This window comes from Leptosomus discolor, chromosome 18, assembly GCF_034619465.1.
Source record: "Leptosomus discolor isolate bLepDis1 chromosome 18, bLepDis1.hap2, whole genome shotgun sequence".
Lineage (NCBI taxonomy): Eukaryota > Metazoa > Chordata > Aves > Leptosomiformes > Leptosomidae > Leptosomus > Leptosomus discolor.
In genome coordinates, this window is record NC_141408.1 from 2,341,962 (window position 1) to 2,363,900 (window position 21,939).

At 52.4% G+C, this 21,939-nt stretch overlaps 1 protein-coding gene across 1 annotated transcript; it reads right to left on the reverse strand.

The window, feature by feature from the left end:
* Nucleotides 1–302: 302 nt before the first annotated feature.
* On the reverse strand, nucleotides 303–15,720 carry LOC147414130 (uncharacterized). Its single transcript, XM_086475396.1, is given in 17 exon segments — nucleotides 303–323; nucleotides 795–989; nucleotides 1,970–2,042; nucleotides 3,662–3,781; nucleotides 3,783–3,860; nucleotides 4,763–4,977; nucleotides 6,191–6,218; nucleotides 6,497–6,576; nucleotides 7,233–7,333; nucleotides 8,144–8,216; nucleotides 8,317–8,388; nucleotides 9,602–9,650; nucleotides 10,178–10,319; nucleotides 12,184–12,322; nucleotides 13,600–13,738; nucleotides 14,477–14,553; nucleotides 15,655–15,720. Coding segments are annotated over 17 exon segments (1,668 nt in total).
* Nucleotides 15,721–21,939: the final 6,219 nt, after the last annotated feature.

Genomic DNA, 21,939 nt, shown 5'->3' on the forward strand with positions numbered 1-21,939 from the left:
CTCTGTGCGCTGGCTTACAATGTGAATGTAAGGCACCACGTGCAATCTGCCATGGTTATGGTGTCCAACGCCGTACATTTCACTGGCAATGTAAGAGACTTTTTAAACCAAGACCATTTCCATCATTCAGCTGGTTAATGGCATAACCAATCTTCAACGCCTAGAGCAGAGAAGAGCAAAACAATTTATTTAACTACCCTATTTCTCACTCAACTGCCCCTGCCACTATGTCACACTACTTTAAGTGAGATACTAAAAATCTAATCAACTCAGTGATTAATTATTGGGATGAATCAGGGGCCTCAAACTACGACGACGAAAACCTGCTGGAGTTAACAATGTGCAGTCAAGGAACTAACATATCTCTAACAACCTCTCAGTTCCGTCTCAGTTTGGCCTTATGCTCAGAACATCTATAGCTGCCATAATTTTCTGTACTATTTATACAAGATGTGCATCAGCCTCAGATGAAGCTGCAATTCTAACAAGCTAATCAACTTCAAAATAAACACCCCAAAACCTTCTGATCCACTCTTAGAAGACAGGATGAAAAGAATCTGTTCTACTAAACCAGAACATCTCTGCTGTACCATCAGATTCCACGGTCCATCAAAAAGCAAGCTCTCACTGTAGAGTTAGACACCATGGGATGCAGTCACAAAACGGCAAGTTACAGGACAGCAGGGAATACCAGTTCTGCCCTTCACAAAACTACTTGCTTCAGGTTGAAGATCTTCCTATTACAGGCACCCAACCGACCCCTTCCCTTCAACAGCACACGCCTCCCTCCTAACCTGGGAAGGAACGTTCTCTCCGCAGTCGTCAGCGCACGCCCCATCGCTGGGGTGGAAGCAGACATCCTCCTTGCTGGGTGCATCGCACAGGAAGAGACTCAAAACGCCGTTCACATATTCATCCACGAGGCCCATAAGCAGCTTAGAGCCACACAGCTCCTTGAATAGGAGAGTTGCTGCATTGGGCCACGTACCCTGAAGAAGAAACACAAATGCAGAGGTCCTACAAACAGACCAACAGCCACTGCCCGAGACTCTCCCTTGTGGGCACTTGTCAAAACGGCCGTTAAGCTGCAGCAGGCTAGGGACAACTACAGGAGAGTCAGGCAGATGAGCCTCCCAGCCCCGAACTACATCAAACTGCCCCAAAGCCTGCAATGCCAGGGGATGCCTGGGGTTGCAGTGGGAAAGCTCTTGCACCCTAAATACCTATTTCCAAACACGGTTCGATGGCATTCACCAGTGATTTTATCACAGTTGCCTAAAATGCAGTTGTTTGGGTTTGGTATTTTTTTTTTTTTAATTCCTGGAATAATGTGATTAGAAGCATTAAAAGGGCCCAAAGATTTTAAGAAGCTGCTAAGCCTCACCACACTGAACAGCGTGATTCCTTAACCCTGAAAACACAGAGGAAATAACTTTTTTAAAATATTGTCTTTAAAACACAGAAGAAGCAACTCTGCTCACATGCTTTCCTTCAGAGATTGTATTTCTCAGGCTTCTTGACCACGAGTTTCCCAGCACAGGGGAATTTTCTTATAACCTCTGTAATTCTTTGGCTATGCTGATTGCATTAAACCAACTCACTTAAAGGTCTGTCACGGAAGAAGTTTTTAAAACAGAGGGCTGGAGCTACCAAGCCTTCAGAAGGACCCTGAAGAACTGCCAGCAGGAGAAGAAACAAGTTTGCTCATTTGCTTAAGAGCAGCTATTTGCTTCTGCAACACTATCAGCAAGAATACTCTGACCATAAGGAAAACACAGCAGAAGGGTGATCACTTCCCGACACACAGACTTACACAGTCACACTCTGCAGAACAGAACAGCAGTAATTCTGCTGTAAACATCAATGGGACCTGAATTAATCCCAATGTTTGCCCAGTTTTCAGGGGAAAAAGCCAACCTCTACTTGATAGCTCTCATACATATGTCAATAACCAAAACTGCACGGAAACACGCCTCTCCATGGGTTTTACCCGTGCCAAGGGACAGGGAATGGCCTGAGCAGGGAGCTTCAAGTAGCACCACCTACAATACAAAACAAAGCCATCACGACTACAGCAAAACCAGAGCACAACCAGGCACAAGAGCAGAACTTTGTCCTGTGCCGCGTTTTAAAATCAGCTTAGGAACAGGGAGGCACATCCTGGATTTTGCACTTAGGACTAAAACCCAACAGCAGCTTTGGAAAACACTCCATATCCAGAGAACAGGCACAGCAGAATCAGCAACAACAACTGGTCACTTATGCCTTCCCTTGCCCATGCATCTTCCCATCAAAACCCCTCACGATTGCGAAGTTATGGACAGAGCAACGACTTTTGAACCAAACAATGTCAACCTCCGAGCACAAAGACAGGCAAGTGACAGGGAAGAAGCAACTATGGAAAAGTACTGAATTGCAGAGGAGAACAAGCACCTCTGACACGGCACATGCGTCCCACTTGGACCGACGGCTGTCCACAAGGGTGTTTATATCCACCCACAGAACCCAGGAAGGAGGATTAGGGAGCATGCCCCAGAGTGACAGAAAGCTACAAGAGGAAAGACTGAGGAGTGAAGGCAGAACCAGGAAAGGACTTAGCCCAAAGTCACTGTGCGGGAGTGATGGACAGGGCTGATGAGCAAAGGCCCTGGAGTGATCAGCCACACAGGTCTTAAACAGTGTCACTTCAAGCATTAGTGTGTAGGCAAGGAAACGCCTGCAAGGCACCGTTACGGAATAAAACCACAGATCCTTTCTAGGAAATCCACACGCTGGGACTGACAGAAGAAAGACACACCAGTCAGCCTCACGACGATCCCTGGGAATCAAGGGAACAACTAATTCTGGGAATCATTTCCAGGCACATTAAGGACAAGGTGACTGGGAGTAGCCAGCATGGATTCACCAAGGGGATGTCACACTTAGCCAACCTGACAGCCTTCCATGGTGAAAGGACTGGCCTTGCAGGTGAGGGGAGAGCAGTGGGTATTGTTTGTCTTGACTTCTGTCAGGCTTTTGACACTGTGTCCTCTAAAATGCTCACAGACAAGCTCATGAAGTATGGGCTGGATAAGCAGACAGTGAGGGAGACTGACAACTGGCTGCAGGGCCAGGCCCAGAGAGGGGTGATCAGTGGTACCAAGTCTAGTTGGAGGCCAGGACCTAGCAGTGTAGCCCAGGGATCAATATGAGGTCCAATACTGTTCAACACCTTCATTAATGGTCTGGATGGGGAAGAGTGTATATCTCAGCAGACTTGCTGAGGGCAGAAACGGTGAGGGGTGGCCGATACCCCAGAAGGTCATGCTGTTATTCAGAGGAACCTTGATAGGATAGAGAAATGGGCTGACACAAACCTCGTGAAGTTCAACGAAGTCCTGCACTTGCCGGGGAACAACACCATGCACCGGTACATGCTGGGGGCCGACCAGCTGGAAAGCAGCATTTTTACCACAAGGTTGATCAAGCATTGAAACAGGTTGCCCAGAGAGGTTGTGAAGTCTCCATCCTTGGAGACATTCAAATACCATCTCAACACGGTCCTGAGCAGCCTGCTCTAGATGGCCCTGCTTGAGCAGAGAGGCTGGTCAGGATGACCTCCAGAGGTCTCTTCCAGCCTCAGCCATTCTGCGATTCTGTCACCGAGGTGTAATTTACTTACTCGAGGAATCTCAGCCAAGACTTTTGGACAATCTCAAGGTTTCCGTAATCTGGGTAGAACATCTCTACTTCTTGGTCATTGATCACACAGTGGATGATAACACGGTACCACCATTTCGTGACAGCAAAGCTGTCCAGGACGTACTGGAGACTCAGGCACGATGTAATGATCGGAAATGATTTTGTGTGAATAAAGGCATCTGCAAAAGATCATAAAGAGAAACTGTGCTTGGCAGGATGCATAAGATGAACAAAGAGAAAGACACGGGGCTTCAGAAGAATCCTGATTTCTCCAAGTCCCTATGACACGAATTTTCATGAGTTGCTTTAATAGATCCTTTGCATCTTGGTTCTGCCACACTTAAACTGACAGTAACAAATGCAAACTCAAACTTTTAACATTTGAATGATATTTTCAGGGGTCCAACAAAAAGTTACTTAATAGGGATTAATCAGAGGCTAAATACAATCATTTAGTCCTTCATTTTTAACCTTACCTTGACATGTCAGTGCTCTTATGAACCGGGTTGCGGAGTACTGGCTCACATTCACAGTACCTGTCTGCAGAGCCTGTCACCACACTTTACGTGTGCCCCATAGACGTCAAACATTTACTTTGGCACTGTCATGGTGAAACAGAATCCCAAATGCGTGATGTAACTGACACAAAGCTACTGACTGGGTTTTGCTTTCAAATATAGCTATGACAAAGGCCTATTACCTGTTCTTTTTTGGTAAGTGTTGGAGATGGAAGTAAAAGCCTTAACTGAGCACACTACAACAGCAGCCCTGACAAGCTGTGGTGACAAGAGAGGTGCAAGGGAACCCTGAAGTTCCTTTCCATAACCTTTCCAGACTTTTAAAGGTTAGGACTGCCTAGTGGACAGCCAAACAACTGTGAATTGCTACTAACCATACTTATTGCTTACTAGTTAAAAGGACTGGGTAAGCATTATGAGCACGTGTTTCAGTGCAGCACCAGCATCTCCGTATGAAGTAATCAAGCCAGCAGTGACCTGGGTGACAGCTGGGTGCCCTGTTCCCTCAGTGCGCACACACACACAACGGGTCACAGTATTGAATGAGCAGAGCATGTTCACACCTCATCTCAATCGTCATATCCTGCAGTTTATCAGATGTTTCCCTGCTGCAGATGTGGATGCAGAACTGGCTAGGAGAGATGATGAATCCCACAAAGATTCCCACCATGCACCTTCCCTCCAGTGGTTGTGAAAGGCTTCTGTCCTCAACAGCATCTGGGGGGATTTCTGGAGTCATCATCAGCTCATCTAGAAGGGACTGCTCCAAACCTTGAGGCTACAAAGTGATAAGAGGAAGGTGGCACCCAGATGTCTTGTCATGCACTGAACACACACGACTGGCCTTTCCATTATTGTCAAAAAATAGTTCTGCTTTCCTGGGGACCGGTGAATTACTGAGTATCAGAGAATCCCAACAAATTGCACAAACTTGGATTAAAACTTTCCCTGTGACAGAAGCATTCATTTTCACACACTCTCTCTTCTTTCCTTCTTTCTTCCCTCCAGTGAAAAGAGGGGTGCCACAAAAATACCTTGCTCATATTCCTGCAAGGAATAAAGGAGAGGAATGGATGTCATGTCGCATATTTAGACAAAGTATTGAATAGGTATTGCTAAAAAAAAAAAAAAAAAAGAAAAAAACCCCCAAAACCCCAGACCAGAAAACCCAAACCAAACACAGCCCACCCATTTGCTGGATTTTACCCAAAAGATGTTATTTCTGTGTTCCATGACCATGAACGAGCACACGACCAAACCAGCGCAACTCTACCTGAAAAGGATTCAAAAGTGATAGAGGGCCCAAACGCATCTCACTCACATTAGAGCTATTTCCCAAGGATAAAAACAAACAAAACCTACACATTCTGTTCTTTTCTCACTGTAGACAAATTTGTACGAGTGAGCTGTTAGCACAGCTTCAATTTTGCATTATTCTTTACCTGCTGAAAACATTATTTCACTTGAACTAGCGTGGATGGGAACCTTTATCAAACATCGGCTACTTTCACTGCCTCAAGAGCTTTCTTTTCTGCCAACAAACAGCACTCCCCCAATGATCGGAAGTCAAATTTTTTTCAATTTTACACATCACGAATATGCTACAAGTTACTACTGCATTACACATCACGTAAGGTATGGGAAATTTGCCTTCCAGCACACACCCCATTGCTTATATGGCTACATTGCACTGCAAATGGGTTTTTGCAATACTGAGCGGATGACTTGGCCCTTGTACCTCATCTCGCCCTTACAACCCTTCCACTATGAGTCACTCACGACTGGACACTTGGCTACCCTGCAGCAGGGTGGGAATCAGGTCGCATCTTTCCCCTCTCCCTTGCAGTATCCCGATGAACAAGTGTTCACTGCATACCTGAATTAACACATTCCAACCTGCTTTCCTTCTCGTTAGAGCATTTTTAAAACAAACCAGCAAACTTGGTGTTTCATGCCAAATACTAGTTGTACAAACATCTTCCAAGACTCACCCTGCCAGGATCTTTGAACAGGTTCCCTCTGTGATACAAAAGAACAAAAATCTGGGTCTACCTGGGCCACATTCCCCCTTTTCTACCCTTCCCACAAGCAGGCTTGGTTTGATCTAGGGGAATTCCCTGTGAACTTCATCACACCACACTAAAAGTTCTTTAAAGGATCAGAACAGCCTGACAAAAATCTCTAAAGGGTATGTTTTGTGACGGGCCGCAGAGAGTCCAACTTGTCCTCCCAGGCTTCCGAGTTCATTAGTGCACAAAACACCAAAGTCAGGAAGAACTCCTGGGACCTTTCCTTACCCATGTGCTACCAACCTGCAGCTGCGTACAGCCACAAGACAAGCTTGGCAGAGGAAGTAACTCTCAGGAGGAGGAGTTTCCTGACAGAAAGGAGGCCTAAAGATGCTCAAAAGAAAAAAATAGCATGGACACAAGCAAATTCTCCCAATTGCATTTGGCAGTTTAAAGCCCCTGTACTGTTTTCTGCATCCCCTTCTAAAAATACCCTGCTAAACACACACACACAAGTGTTCAACAATTTCAAAGTCCAACCACATAGCGGAACAGAGACTGCAGGAATCAAGGTCTCCAAGGGCCATTCCCCCACTGTGTCACACAGCTGCTTGACACTTCAGCCCTGCCTACTGCAGCAGGGGCAATTCCACACAGCCGGTCTCAGAACAAAGTGATTAAAGCCCCACGACAAGTAAGTACAGCAAAAGGTATCACCACCATTATCAGGGAGCGAGATCATGCTTAACTGACCTCGGATGATCTGCCACACAGGTATCACAGCCAGAAAGAGACCTAGTTTGGATGGTACATAAAGCTATATACGAGGTCAGTACGAGCCTGGTCACCTCCACACTCAGCTAAAGCAGGTACAAAAAATTTTGGAAGCAGCAGTGCATCAACAATGCAAACTCAGCAGAAACAAAAGCAGTAAAAAGAGTATTGCCCCCTGGACTAAGACAGGGAAAAGCTGCAGATCACTTGTCCAGCCTCTTACTTGTTTGAGGCCACCACCCAAACCTACTGCTTGTGTTTCCACCGGCTCTGATCTCTCTTCTGCTGTCAGGTGGAAGCTCTTTGTCTCACAGCTAGGTTCCAACAGAGGCATCTCAACTGCAAGTGCTGCTGCAAAGATGATAATTTGGCTGTTAATCTTTGTCAGACTGATGCAGCATTACATATTAAGCAGAAAGAGAAGACATCTGAAAATGAAAGTCTGAAAACACTGGTGCCATTCGCTTCATCCCTTGCAGCATTCACAGCCACCACAGTCATGAGGATCCACTGGAGAGGCACCCTTCACTGTACTAATAAATTAAAACAACAAAGCAAACCCACTTGCTCTTGTAAGCATGCCAAGGGTTAAACCAACTGCTAGAATGATGCTAAAATGAATTTTCCCCAGAAAAGTCAGGAATCTGGCAGGAACTGTATGCAATTTTCTACCTTCTCTCATAGCTGTTAAGGGAACACTGAGGACATCTGCAGTCTCTTCTCTTTTCTTTTGTGGCTGTGCCTTCCAGACTACTGCTAAACCTTCGGCCTCAAAAAGCACATCAGAAAGGCTTTACCAGCCTGCCAAGCAGATGTTCAGGAGATCCTTCTAGATCTGTTACCTGTTCCTGGAAGGACCAGTCAATCCAGTCCTGCACATGCATTCAGAAAGTCAGTACTCTGAACAGGCTGAACTTCCCTTCTTTCACCTTCCACCAAAAATGGTGGCAATCTGCAGAAAACATCCAGTTAAGCTCTCTGCTACGAAGACAACTCCCTCGGGCCAGCTGCTTCTGCAGCACCCCACAGCCCTTCCGTGCTGAAACCTAAGGGAACTAGGACTACTACAGCAACTGCAAATGCAGCAACACCCACTTGAAACACAGTCGCTTGGCCACAGCGCTTGTGAGAGCTGCGTGCTTTCAGTTAAATAACACTCACCTTGCAACATCTCTTCCTTCTCTCTCTCACTTGCCAGATTCTTCTTCAGGGTCAGCAAGAAACCTGCTCTTGTCTGCTCAACCACAACGATATCAGAGACGGTCACTAGCAGGATGAGAGCCCTACCCCTCCGAGGGAAACTGCAGATTCTTAGAGGGAGAAGCAGCACCCACCTTCACAGTGGCACTCTTCTCTGCCCTGGCACTTCTGTCTGACAATTTCTCCGGCGGTCTCACCTGTAATGGCTACAACAGAAAGAAACCATTAAGACTACCAAAACAACAAACCATTAAAAGCTCGACACAGGCAAACCTCCTCTTCTTTCCTTCTTTTCCTCTTCCCCCCACCCTTTTCAGAAGCAGGTGTCTGCCTCAAAAGCAATTGCACTAGATCGGGGCCAAGTTCCAGCAGGGCAACCACTTTTCCTCTCCCTTTGCAAACTGGACCGAACCCTTTTCAACAGCCAACAACCAATCTGCACCCTCATCCCTATAAATCTAGACCTGGGCAGGAAGGCAGGTCAAGTTCTTGGACACAGGATCACAACAGGAAACCCAGCTGCTGCAAGTTTTGGTGGGAAAACAGTAAATGGCTCATTGCTCCCCTCAGCCAGAATCACAGTAAAGCCCCACTACAGAGCACCCACCTGCCCAGGTAAGGCCTTCCTGGGGACCTGGAGAGCAACCCAGGTCTTTTCCATGCTTTTAAACAACATTTGCTTGTCTTACTGTAGCACTCTAAAAGAGAAAAATATAATTTCACCATCCCCAGTCAAGTCTTTGCACCTACCATTTGTTTCCACAGCTCTTCCCCAAAGAAAAGGAAAACTAAAAAGGTTCTTTAACACAGACTAAACTTCCCATGGGGTCAGGTAGGGAAACATTTACAGCTTCTCCTGAGAGGCCCCATCCCTGGTTTTGGCTCCTGCTGCAGTCTGAATTTACAGGAAAAGTGACACTTACCAGCTCTAGTGTACCCATAAGAAATGTTACTGCAGTTTCTAAACTAAGTCCAGAATGCAAAACGTACAAAAATTACTAGAAGCCTGTGTGATTTTTCAGGAGGAAAGAACAGAAAAGCAGATCAAAGGCAGATCAAAATACAGAAACAAACATCAAGGACAAGAAATTAAACAGAGCTATAGGGGAAAAAGAGTAACACAAATACGTGACCTACAGCTCTGGGAATTTGTCCCTGTTCCAGGGTATCACTTCACACCAGCAGGTGGTTTCAAACAAATCCTCCACCTGTAAAAAAACAAAACCTCACCTTTGAGGATAAAAATGCCTCTCTCATTAAGGGCAGACTGACAACTTCAGGCATATCTGCCACCAGCTCCAAGGTGGATCAGAAGCCCAGGTCACGCAGAGGGAGAGGTTTACTGATCATGGCCACTTACTCCTGCTCCAGCTGTGCTGAGGTTAAGCCCTCTCCAGCAGCTATCAGAAGCGACCTCACCTCCTTCTTCAGCACCTCCGTAAGCCGCACCTGCTTCGACACGTCCGCACTACAGGGCAAACAAAATCCGGCAGAAGACAACTTGTACCACAGCTGCTCAAGCACAGGCAAAAGACCTTTTACCACTTAGCGGCTGAAGGCTGCTGAGGGAGAGGGCAGCCCGCCAGGCTCGCCAATCGCCGCTGCCCCCCGAGCCCTTGTCTCCGCTCCGCCCTCGCAGCTCCAGCGGACTCATCCTGCATTCCCTGCCTGTCTCCGTGGGAGCACGGCCCCCACAAGCACTGCATCCCCAAAGCTCAGTGCAACCCTGAAGCCCTCCCCCAGGACTGCCCTCTACAAACCCTGCCGCTCCACAGAGACCCCTGCACCCACCAGCTGCTCCCTGATGACCCCACACACCCCACAGGCTCACTGCCCCTCCAGAGCCCCTGCGCCCCTGAACCCGGGCCTGCGGACCGCCTGCTCTACCCGATCGGGTCCCCGTCCCCCAAGGAGATTCCCGCGCCCCAAACCCCAGCCTGAGGACCCCACAGTGGCCCCGGGGAACACCGCCACCCCGGTGCTGCCGGCACCCACCAGACCACGCTCTGCACCTGCGCGCTCCCTCTCCCACCTTCCCGCGGCGCGAGGGCATCCATCCTCCCCCGCATTGTGGGGCAGGGGCGCTGCCAGGCGGGCGGCAGGGGGGCTGTGACCCCCGTTCCCTGCCCCTGCGCTGCTGGGGGGGAAGAGGGAGCAGAGCTGAGCGCGGGAAGAGCGGAGGGGGGGGAAACGTGTGTGGTATTTAAGACCTGGTTGTATCTCTCATTCTCCTTGATGGTGGTGGTGGTTGTTTTGTATTAAATCTGTGGTGTTGTCCCCCAAGTTGAGTCTGTCTTTTGCCTGTGACCGTAACTGGTGGGTTAACCCTCCCTGTCCTCTCGACCCACAAGCCCTTTTGGTTGCATTTTCTCCTCCCCATCCCCCAGGGGACCGGGTAGGGGTGAGCGAGCGGCTGCGGGGGGGGGGAGGGGCGCTTTCGGAGCCAGCTGGGGAGGCTCAAACCAGGACACAGCTCCTGCTGTGGAATGCTATGGAGGTATTTAGGCACAAAGTCTTTCAGTAATTCACAAGACAGATTCAACACCTCTAGCCCTGCAGTGCGGAGACCACATTGGTCCTTGACGCTGCCACCCCAGCTTCCCCCGCTCCATTTCCAACCCCCCCAGTACACAAGTGTTCCAGCGTTGTCATCTCGGGCACCTGGGTGCTTGGAGGGGGGACGGGGGGGACGGGACGGGACGCGGATAATGAGCGAGGGTGAGAGGCACCCAGAAGGCTGGGTTCCCTCCAGGAAGGATTAGGGCAGGGGCCGCTTAGATGCCTGGGCCCCTTCCAGCTTGGGATTGGGGGGAAACGGGGGGTTACTGGTGATAAGGGGGACTTGGGGGACCCAGCCAACCTGTGGCACCCCAAATGCGGTTCTTGTACCTTTCAAGCCTTCGGGCGTAACATGATTTGGTCAGTCTCTACTGAACGCCCCGGCCCCCGTTGTGCAAAGCACCTGCAATTCTATGGTGGCTAGAAAAAACAGCTACCAGAAAAATAGGAAAAGCCAAGCTGCAAAGGCTGTACGGGCAGAGCGCGCCCACATCCCACTGGTGCGTTCGGTCCCCAGCCGTCGGTAAAACGCTTCCATCGCCTGGGCTGCCATTGCAGCCGCACGGAAAGCCACGGCGCTGTCAGTGCTGGTTCTGGTGGAGGAGCCCGAGCTGCCACCTCCGGCCACAGCCTGTGCTCCCCCATCCATCCCGGGCCCATCCTGACCCCAGCAAGGACCTTCTCCTCTTGCAGTCGTCGGTACCACAACAGGGCCACCGTGTGCTTATCCCGGAGGCTGCAGCTCCCATTTCTCATCCCAGTCAAAGTACCGTTTCCCCTGAGGAACACCCTCTGGTTTGGTGACCCCTGCCTACTCCTGCTGCTGCTAACAAGTGGGCTGGGGGGGTGGCGGGGTGGAAATCAGGCTCCTTTCAGGCCCAGCTTTCCCTCAGGGGGCTGGCTGTGTGAAGCAAAGGGAAGGGGATGAAGCTCTTCCCATCCCAAATGCACACACACACCTTAAAAGCTTCAAGCTTCAGCCTCAATGTGTGCATTGTTCACAGTAAAAAACATTGTATTGAAGCAAGGGTCCATATGAACATAAGGAAAAACTTTTTCCCTGTGAGGGTGGCAGAGCACTGGGACAGGCTGCCCAGAGAGGTGGTGGGGTCTCCTTCCCTGGAGACATTCAAAACCCGCCTGGACGCGTTCCTGTGTGACCTGCTCTAGGTGGTCCTGCTCTGGCAGGGCGGTTGGACTAGGTGATCTTTCGAGGTCCCTTCCAAGCCCTGACATTCTGTGATTCTGTGATTTTATTAAAAATGGCAGCAATGCTTCGTAACTAATTCATCTCTGCTCAGATAAGAACACTTGATCCTTTTTTCCCCACCCCTTTGTTGCAGCTTTATTTGTCTCTAGGCTTGAAAGTTTACTATGTAAATGCTTCTGTCAGGTTTTCTGGGTAAGAACTTCTCGCTTTTGGAACAGGAGAGGAACTGCACCTGCAGGGAGTTCATACGAGTCACGCGAGGTCCCTGACAGCAGAAGCTGGGAGGTTGCTCCGTCCTCCGTGTCGGATCTTATGGTGGGAAGTACCTGAGCGCTGTTTGGCAGATGGCCGCAGGTGCGGGAGACGGCAGTCTGGGAGCACCAACAAGTTGTGTGCCGAGCCTCCCGGCGAGATTCATGCAGGGCTGCGTTAGTGTTAACCACCACAGTGCAGAGAATTTACAACAATATGGGGGAAAATACAGGATTAAAATCTTATTCTGGTATTATGCTGGTGAAGGATGCTGGGCTGGCCAGTAGGATGCAGAGTGGAGCAGGGTTAGTTTAATGTATGCTTTAAACAGAAATCATAGTTTGCCATGATGAGCCGTGAGACTTCCTTCAGGAACCAGCTGTGTGGGCAGAGCAACAGGACTAATTATACCTCTGCCACCTCTGGATTATTCCCTGCTGAGCCTTGTGGTCAGCACGGAAGGAACAGTAGTCCCATTCCTGGGCACACTTAAAACAGCTCACCAAAAGAGTGGAATGTGTTTTGGGAAACAGTAATTGTTTATTAATTAACAGAAATCGCATTTCTTTTTTTTTTTTTTTTTTTTTTTTTGGTCTTTTATTGTGTGTCTTTATTTGGCCTCAGCGATTGATTTGAGCCTAACTCATTTATTTCTAAGTGCAGATAAGAATTTGGTTGTCTTCTATCAAGGTGAAGTATGTTATACCCAAATCTTAAACATCACACTTTATGGAGACACCCCATTCCCTTACAGAAGGGATCAGTGTCATTGCCTCTAAGCAAAAACATTAAAATAATTGTGTATAAGCAGTGAGTTGGGTCATGGAACTGTGTGAAACCTGGAACCTGCTCATTACTCATGTTTTCATTCTTTTCTCACTTTTTTTTCCTTCCTACTGCTTTTCTTCATCTGTCAGTAGTGTCCACATTGTGTAACATGATGAATGATGGGAAGGGCTGACTTTGCATTTGCACCTCTGTCTTTTTCATGAGTAAAAAGGCCAGGGATATGAACTTTAAGGAAGACTTTTACCCCCATTTTCACATTTCTGTAAGTACGGGAGCTCAGTTTAAGCCTCTGGGGTTGAACAGCAGCTGTGTGTGAAGGTGACGTTGTAACCACTACATGATGCTGTTTCTTGAAATGTTTGCAGTGTGTGCTGATGAGTTCCTAGAACAAGGGAAATGTCTGAATTCATCTCATACGCAGCTGAAAATGTTAAAGCACATCAGCACTCAGCCTGGGGATGTCTAGGTGCTCTTCTCCTTGGGGTGACATTTCCAAGCAGCTCCTCTCACGCTTACCTCATCACAGCTGCTGAACAGAGCTGAGAAACGCCGCAACAGCCAGATTCAACGGCTTCAGTGAAGCATGTTCAGTGGGTTTGTTCTGTACGGGGCGCGTTAGGAGCCTCTTCACTGCTTGTGCGGCATTTTGCTGTCTCGGCACGCCGTAGGGGGTGGCGCGACGAGAGCTCGTGCTCTGGCAGTAGGACGGCTGCGTGCCCGGCCGCACGGTGAGGGCCCGCTTGTCTCTGAGAGGGCGAAGCGCGTTCGTGAAGAGATGATTCGGCTGCTGGGTTTTGTTTGTCCACAGTTTGTCTTATCTGCTGTTTTTAACTGGTAAAGGGATGTTAGTGGAGTGAACTTCAGCTTGTGGTATCTATGAAAGTGAGAGGTAAGGGGCAGGAGGAGCCCCACCTAGCCGTAACAAGGAATTCTCCCGTTAGCCATTCAGGCCTTGAACGTCATTTCAGTCTCTTCTGGGTTATGTGACAGGGTTATCATACCAGTGCTCTTGCTTCACATGCAGAAGGAGCTGGTTTCTCTTTACTTTCCTGGTTGGCCATACATTTGTCTGTCTGGTTAGTGATTTTGGGGGGGTGCCTCTGTGGATGGTTTCATGCACTTGTGTGTTCCTTTTAAGGCTGATTGCCTCTTACTGAAGAATTGAGGCACTTACTGAAGAACAGAGGCCCCGGGGGTGGTCGCAATCTCCCCTTGCCAGAATTACCTCTTGCCTACTTTTTCTCTAATCTTGGCAGGCCCAAGCAGTTCTTCATGGTTTGCTGGCCAAACCACAGTCCCTCACCTTTTCTGACAGAGCCACATTGTTTAATGGCTGGTTCCTAAATCTAGTCTTGAATCGTGTCTAGTTACTGTTTCACCAAAATTCGATCGGGACCATACAAAGGACTCTGAGCAGCTTCCCAGTTGCTTCAATCACATTTTGCATTTTTTTAATATCAACGACAACACTATCACTACACTGCCTGACAAAGAGTCTCTGCCCATCTTTCCTGTAAGCCCCCTTTAAGCACTGGAAGTCCTCCCAGTGCTTGAAGTGGGCCTATAAGAAAGATGGGGGCAAACTTTGTTGCAATAGGACAAGGAGTAATGGTTTCAAGCTAAAAGAGGGTGGATTTTGACTAGCCCTAAGGAAGAAATGTTTTACAATGAGGGTGCTGAAACACTGGCACAGGCTGCCCAGAGAGGTGGTAGAAGTCCCACCCCTGGAGACATTCAAGGTCGGGTTGGACGGGGCTCTGAGCAGCCTGATCTAGTTGAAGATGTCCCTGCTCGCTGCAGGGGCTTGCACCAGACGACCTCTGAAGGTCCCTTCCAGCCCAAACGATTCTGCGGTTCTATGACGTTGTGACTCTATGACGCAGGCAGCCGGGCTCCGCCCAGCAACCCTGCTCTTCCCTGGCAATCCAGGCATCTGGGTGCTCTGCTTTGCGGCCATGGCATGGTGGTGGGTGCCCCTGCTGCTGTTGCTGGCCTCCTGGCTCCCTGGGCTGCACTCCTGCCTGCTCTGCTTCGGGCCCCCCATTCAGCGTGCAAGGCTGTGCCGTGACCTTACTGGGGCCCCCCCCAGGCACCCCCACCATCAACAGTGCCTTGAGGCCCTTGTCCAGGCTGCTGCACCCCTCGCCTCTGTCACTGTGGGTGAGTCGTTGGGCCGCAGGGACGCCCAAGCCAACAGGGACCCTGCCCAAGCACCCCCATCCTGACTGGCTCCTCCATCCTGAGGGGGACGCCCACCCCGAATGGGACCCCAGAGCCCTCTGGGCTTCCCCGCTTCAAGCAAGGCCCTCACACTGGCACTGGCCAGGATCCCGAGCCCTTGGGGACCCCGTTCCTAAACAGGAACCCCAGGCATCCGCCCCAGCCAAGCACCCTAGGGACTCCCAACCAGGTCTGACCTGGACGCCAGGGACCTCTGGGAGCCCCAGCCCTGCCTGGGAGCCTGAGAATCACCCAGCCCTGACCAGGGCCCCACCGGGGACTCCCGGGGATGCCCTGGCCCTGCCTAGGACCTCAGGAATGCCCAGGGATACCTGACCCTTCCCAGGATCCCTAAACCCTGATCAGGACTCCAGGAACCCCCGGAAACCCCCAGCCCTTAGCAGCTCCTCTCATCCCTGAACCTCCAGCCCTAAACCTGTACTAGTGCCAGTGGCCCTGTACTGGTTCCAGGGTCAGGGCAGCGCGAGACGCTTCGGGAGATCGTCATGGACGCCCTGTATCTGGTGGAGAAGCAGAAGGACATGAGTGAGCAGGGGACATGGGCTGTGGGAAGGGGTAGGGCCAGGCCGTGGGGCATGGGGGATGGGACGTGGAGGCCTTGACCAGGAAGGGGGGTGGGGGTGGGGTGGTGAAACACAGGTTCTAGGGAGGCCTGGCGGCTCTCAGCGGGTATTTGGGGAATCCCGAGGGTATAGGGGCGTCAAGGGAAACTGCTTGTGGGTTTTTTTGAGGGGGTGTTTGGGGACATATGGGAGTCCAGGATTGGTCTCTGGGGTGGAGGTGAATTGCGGAGGGGATCTGTGGGGTGCAGGAAGGGTTGAAGGGGATCGGGGGGAGGGCACATTGTCTCACCTGGACATCTGGGACCCCCCAGAGCCCTTGGAGGTGTCTCTGGAGGAAGCTGTCAACAGCATCTGGGAGAAGCTGAGGCAACTGGAGGAAGGTATGGGGCCAGTGGGGACACCCACCCAGCACTCCCAGCCTGGGGAAGCCCTGGGACCCCATCTGGGCTGTCCAAGGGCTGAGCCCCCCTGACAGCTCATCCCAGGGATGTGCATCCCCAAGGATTCCCAGTCTAATGCTGCTTCCTCCCCACCAGCTCCAGCCTGTGTCCCGCCCTGTGGTGAGTGCCCAGCCCTCCCTCTTGCCACCCCCTGCCCCCTACTACATCATCTCCCATCTGCCTGGGACCACCAAGTCTCTCCCTGCCAGGGTACCAGCAGGCCGCCCGCGTCTTCCAGTGTGCTACCTGCCGCCTCGTGGACTGCCAGTTTCCCCGGGACTGCCCAGGTATGGGGCCGTGGGAGAGGCAGGCAACCAGGTGGGGCTGAGCCCCAGCCCGGAGCTGGCCGTGCCCCAGGCTCTGGGGGCAACCCTCATTTCTCACGTGGGGGCACGCCTGCCAGGCCCTCCGTGAGTGCACAAGAGCGTGCCGAGGTGCGTGCCCGGCCCTGCCTGCTGCCAGCACACGAGCACGTGAGCAGCGTGAGCGTTGCTGTAAGCGCAGGAGTAGGGGTGAACTCGCACCCCTGTCGATGCTTCCAGTGCAGGACGTGTGGGCCCGTGCGGATGAAGCCGTCACGCTGCACTGCGACGTGCCCTTTGCCATCCCGCCTGACCTGCCCATTACGTGGATGTTTGTCAAGGATGTGAGTTGCACGGGCATGTGCGGGGGTGCGCGTAGACATTCAGGAGAGGACCGGGCGTGGGTAGTGAGGCCGGCAGGCAGCCAGCTATCGATAGATACAGGGCTTGCTTCTACAGTAGATAGGTGTGCTGGAAGTAGCACGTGTGTAAGCCTGCACAGGATGCAAGCAAGTGCTCACCCACGGGAAGGGTGCACGCAGGCCGGAGGGAGTCACTTGTGTGTTTGCAGATCCGTGTGCACGCATGGGTGAAGGAAGCGACTTTTGCATGTGTTGTGCTTGTGCCTCCCTGTGTGCACACACACACAGGGCGCAAGGAGCACACATGGGCCATGAGGTGCGTGTACACAGACGAGCAAAGGGTACGAGAGACATGAAGGGGAGGTGACGAGCATGTGCAGGACACGGGTGCCTTTGCTCGCACGTGGGTGCTGTTGAGGGAGCGGGTGGCCCAGGCCACGCTGACGTGTTCACCCGTGCCCCAGCTGCGCACACAGGATCTGGCGCTGTTTGAGGAGCTGCGGGGGAGTGCAGCGGGACGCCTCAGCCTGACCCTCCAGGAGCCCACGGCGGCAACCATTGCCTGTCAGCGGGGGGCCCTTTCTGAGCCCTTGGTCCGCAAGTACTTCTACCTCAACGGTGAGCCAACCACCTAAGTGCCTTGGGGGCAGTGAGCAGCGCGGGGTGGCGCCTGGGTCCTGGGAGGGGGGGTGCATGGGGTTGTGAGCAGGGTGCCGGGACACTGGGGCCTCTGATGGAGAGGTGGAGTGGAGCAGGTGCTCCCTGAGGGAACAAGGACCCCCAGAGGCCTGGGTCCCTGGCAGCAGCAGGACACATGGGCTGGAGCAGGTGCTGCGGGGACCCCTGGTTCCTGGGGGGCAGTGCCCCATGACCCAGGTGCCTGGGTCCCCACAGTATCAGGGCCAAGTGTGGAGGCGGAGCAGGGACTCCAGGCTCACTTCAGGGCTGTGCTGCGCTTGACCCACGGCAGGACCCCCGTGCACGTCACAGCGTGGCTGGGGCTGGGGCTGGCATTTGGCTCCATGGCGCTTGTGCTGCTGCTGCTGCTGTGAGTACTCCTGACCTGCTCAACCTTCCCCTCGCAGTTCCCGTGCTTCTGGGGCTCCCCGCAGACCAGCACGGGACTCCCAATGCCCCATCCTGAGCCCTCGGTCCCTTGGGATTCCTTGCAAACGCGAGGGGACCCTGCTGCCCAAGGGGGGGCCAGAGACCACTCCAGCCTGCCTCGCTTTCCCCAGATTCTCTAATTGCCCCTGGGACCCTGCCACTTGCCCCCGTTTTCCCCAGAACCCCCACTCTCCCTCTGGGGGCCCTAGTTACAGTCAGTTGAACCACTTGCCCCCAGGGTCCCACCCTTTCACCCTTAGACCCACAGGTGCTCCCAGGACCCCCCAGTTGCCCCTTGGGCCCCCCACATGCCCCGTGACCCCCCGCATCCCTTCCCGCATAGGGATATAGGGTCTTCTTCCCCTCTTTCTCCGTTCCTCTGTCTGCCTCCCAGGGTCATCTGGCAATGCCGGAGGCTCCTCAACCTCAGTGCCGCCCGGACATCCCCCAGACCTGGACAAGAGGCTCCTCCAGGGGATTCCCGACACCCGGATTCACCTGAGGGGAGCTTGGCACAGGGATCCATCCCGTAGGACCAAAAATGATTGTTACACGATTCCTTGAAGAAGATTAAAAATCCCTCAAAAATAAACCTTAAGTCTGTGCTCACAGTATCTCCAGTGCTCTACGTTGCCTTCAAATGTACCTAGACTTGCGTTAGAGCAGGACCATACAAAGGACTCTGAGAAGCTTCCCAGTTGCTTCAATCACATTTTACATTTTTTTAATATCAACAACAACACTATCACTACACTCCCTGACAAAGAGTCCCTGCCCAGCTTTCCTGTGAGCCCCCTTTAAGTACTGGAAGGCCTGGAAGTAGATGTAGTAGTAGGCGGAATGGGAAGCCTGTGCCTTCCTAGTACCTTAGCCAATGGGGAACGGGAGAGGGTCCTATGCGGCCGGGAAATTAGGATAAATAGGGGGCTGCGACCCCAGCAACTTGGAGAGACCCCATGGGATATGCCCAGTGGACTCTCCCTTTATTCGAATAAAGTTTATTTTTACAGGACTCCTCTGTCTCCTTTGTGAACACTGAGCGCTGGTGCCAGGATTTGCTGCACAAAACCCAAACACCACGCTGTTAAGAGCAGCCTTGTATTTTTAGTCCCATCTGAGAGGAAGATCCCCAGCGGAGACGCTGAGTGACTTTCCCAGGCCAGAGTGTGGTGAACGGGGTTGCGATGGCTGGTGCCTCAGGCTCGCAGTCCTTTGAGAAACCCTCTCCAAGTGTGATTGACTTCCACACAGGGACGCTCTCCAGTGTGACAAGGGAGGCTGAGACTGTGGATTTTGGGACGGCAAAGGATGCCAAACCGTCAGCACATGCTCTTGAAGCATCTCCCCTCATCCCAACGTAGCAGCTGAAAACGTCTCATGGGGGAGCAGGAAGCTGCTGGCCAAATTAAACATTGGACAAACCCAGAAAGTGGCAGGTTTGCAGGTGCTAAATATGCCATGGTGCTTTGGACAAGGAATCAACCAGAGTCTGTGCTGCCTGGCCCAAACCGGACCTGAGCTGCCGCCACCATTCACTGCTGCTGCTGCATAAAGCATCGCCTGCCCTTTCAGCAGCTGGAGACCATCTCCCCTTGCCTCACGCTGGCCAAGTGATAAACATGAAGGGAAAAAGGTCTCTGGAGCACTTCCAAAGCAAATACAGACACTGCATGAATTTATTAATTACGCCCCATTTCTGCCCAACTTTTCTCCTCTGCCATTAGCCCCGTCCATCCATTGCTTCCCCGGTGACGTGCTGACGAAGCACCAGCACAACAGCGCAGAGACGGCAGGGAGCTGCTGCTCCTGCCCTCCCTGCCTGCCGTATCCTGACTCCAGGCGGGCCACCAGTCTCCAATAAACAGGAATCCATGAAAAACCAAGAGCAGCACCTCCCCAGCTGGCTTCCCAGCTCCCTCCAGCTGCCCCTCCACACCAGAGACGCCGTCCTCCCTGAGCTCAGCACTGCCCTGCTGACAGGGAAGTCACCGCTTTATGTTCCAGCCCTGTCTCGCTGCGGTTATGATTTCTAGCCAGGTGCTGTGGTCTCTTTAACACGGTCAGCGACTTCAAAACACTTGGGAAGTGTTTCTTGCAGGGGTTTCTTCAGGTGTCACCACAGGTTGTGTGGCATTGATACAAAATTCGGAGCTTCCAAACCCCCTTGCTTTCTAACACTCCTCACCGAGGTGGGAGGCTGGGTGTGGTTGGGTAAGGATTCCGAGATGAAAACTCACTCACAACAGGGTGTTATCAAGCAGGCATTCTGTATTGCAGCGCTGGGCAGCACTGGGGATGTTCAACCATGAGTGCTCCAACGGGCTAGCAAAACACATCAGTTCATATTCATAAAAACCATACATATCCATCAGATTTCCTGAGAAGGGCCGTCTTATGGTGATGAGTTCCCGGGATTCATTTACATAGTCCAAGCATGAGCAGTAAATTTAGGGTTAGGGTCTTTTCACCCTCCGGTGGTCGCTCATAGTCTTCCCCACGCTGTCTGCTATCTGAATCCTCCTTCTTCAGCACAAGCCAGGGCCCCTTTTCTGATGCAGCCTCTTGTACCAAGCAGTCTGTAGATGCTTGCTAGGCCTCTCCTTAGCCTCTGGCACGGGTAGATGGCTTTGTCTCCTTGATGGCTCCGTAACAGCTCCTTGATATCTGGACTTTTGTCTCCTTGATGTCAGGCAAGACGTTCTGTATTTACCAACTCTGCTCAGCAAACAGCTAAACCCATCCTTGTGGGGGAAGGAAACCTCAGGAAAACAGAGACACAAGCGAAACTAAGCAGATCACGGTGAGGCCTTAGTCAGGGATTGTCAGGGTTTAGCTCTTTCAGCGTGAAAAGAAAAAGCTCCTGTTTCCTCTGCCAGCATGTGGTGGTTTGATGTCTGGCGGGGTTTTGGCGAGTTTTGGTAGCAGGGCAGGGGGCTGCAGAGCTGGCTCCTGTGAGAGCCTTTGAGAAACTCCCCCGGCTCCAATTTCGGACCCGCCTCTGGGCAAGGCCAGGCCAATGGCGCCTCTGCGAATAGCTACTGAAAGAGTGAAAGAAGCAGTTGATTGTGTCTCTTTGTTCTGTCTGTGTGGGTGAGCGAAGCGGGGTGGGAGGGAAACAGCCCTGCGGACCCCAGGTCAGTGAGGCAGGAGAGGGCAGCGGTGCCGGTGCAGGGGCCCGCGGTTAAAATGGCGGCTGAGCCCCTGCAGCCCCTGGAGCCCAGCGGCGGCCCAGCCATTGGCCGTTGGCCCAACCATTGGCCTGCAGCCCGCGGAGGGCCCCGGGCCGGAGCAGCAGGGCCCGGGCCCGGAGCAGCCGCGACTCCGCCCGCGCTGGAGCCGCCCGTCGGTGGGAGGGCGGCAGCCCCGGGAGGGCCCCGCGCTGGGGCGGGTTGGGGAGCTGCGGCCCCGCGGGAAGGACTCGCGTTGGGGCAGGGGGCGGAGGAGTGTCTGCCGGGAGAGGGACCCCGCGGTGGGGCAGGGGAGGGCTGCGAGGGCCCCTCTCCCTGAGGGGGAAGGAGCAGCGGAGGCCCCTTGTGCCGGCCGGACTGTGACCCCCGTTCCCTGCCCCTGCGCTGCTGGGGGGGAAGAGGGAGCAGAGCTGAGCGCGGGAAGAGCGGAGGGGGGGGAAACGTGTGTGGTATTTAAGACCTGGTTGTATCTCTCATTCTCCTTGATGGTGGTGGTGGTTGTTTTGTATTAAATCTGTGGTGTTGTCCCCCAAGTTGAGTCTGTCTTTTGCCTGTGACCGTAACTGGTGGGTTAACCCTCCCTGTCCTCTCGACCCACAAGCCCTTTTGGTTGCATTTTCTCCTCCCCATCCCCCAGGGGACCGGGTAGGGGTGAGCGAGCGGCTGCGGGGGGGGGAGGGGCGCTTTCGGAGCCAGCTGGGGAGGCTCAAACCAGGACACAGCTCCTGCTGTGGAATGCTATGG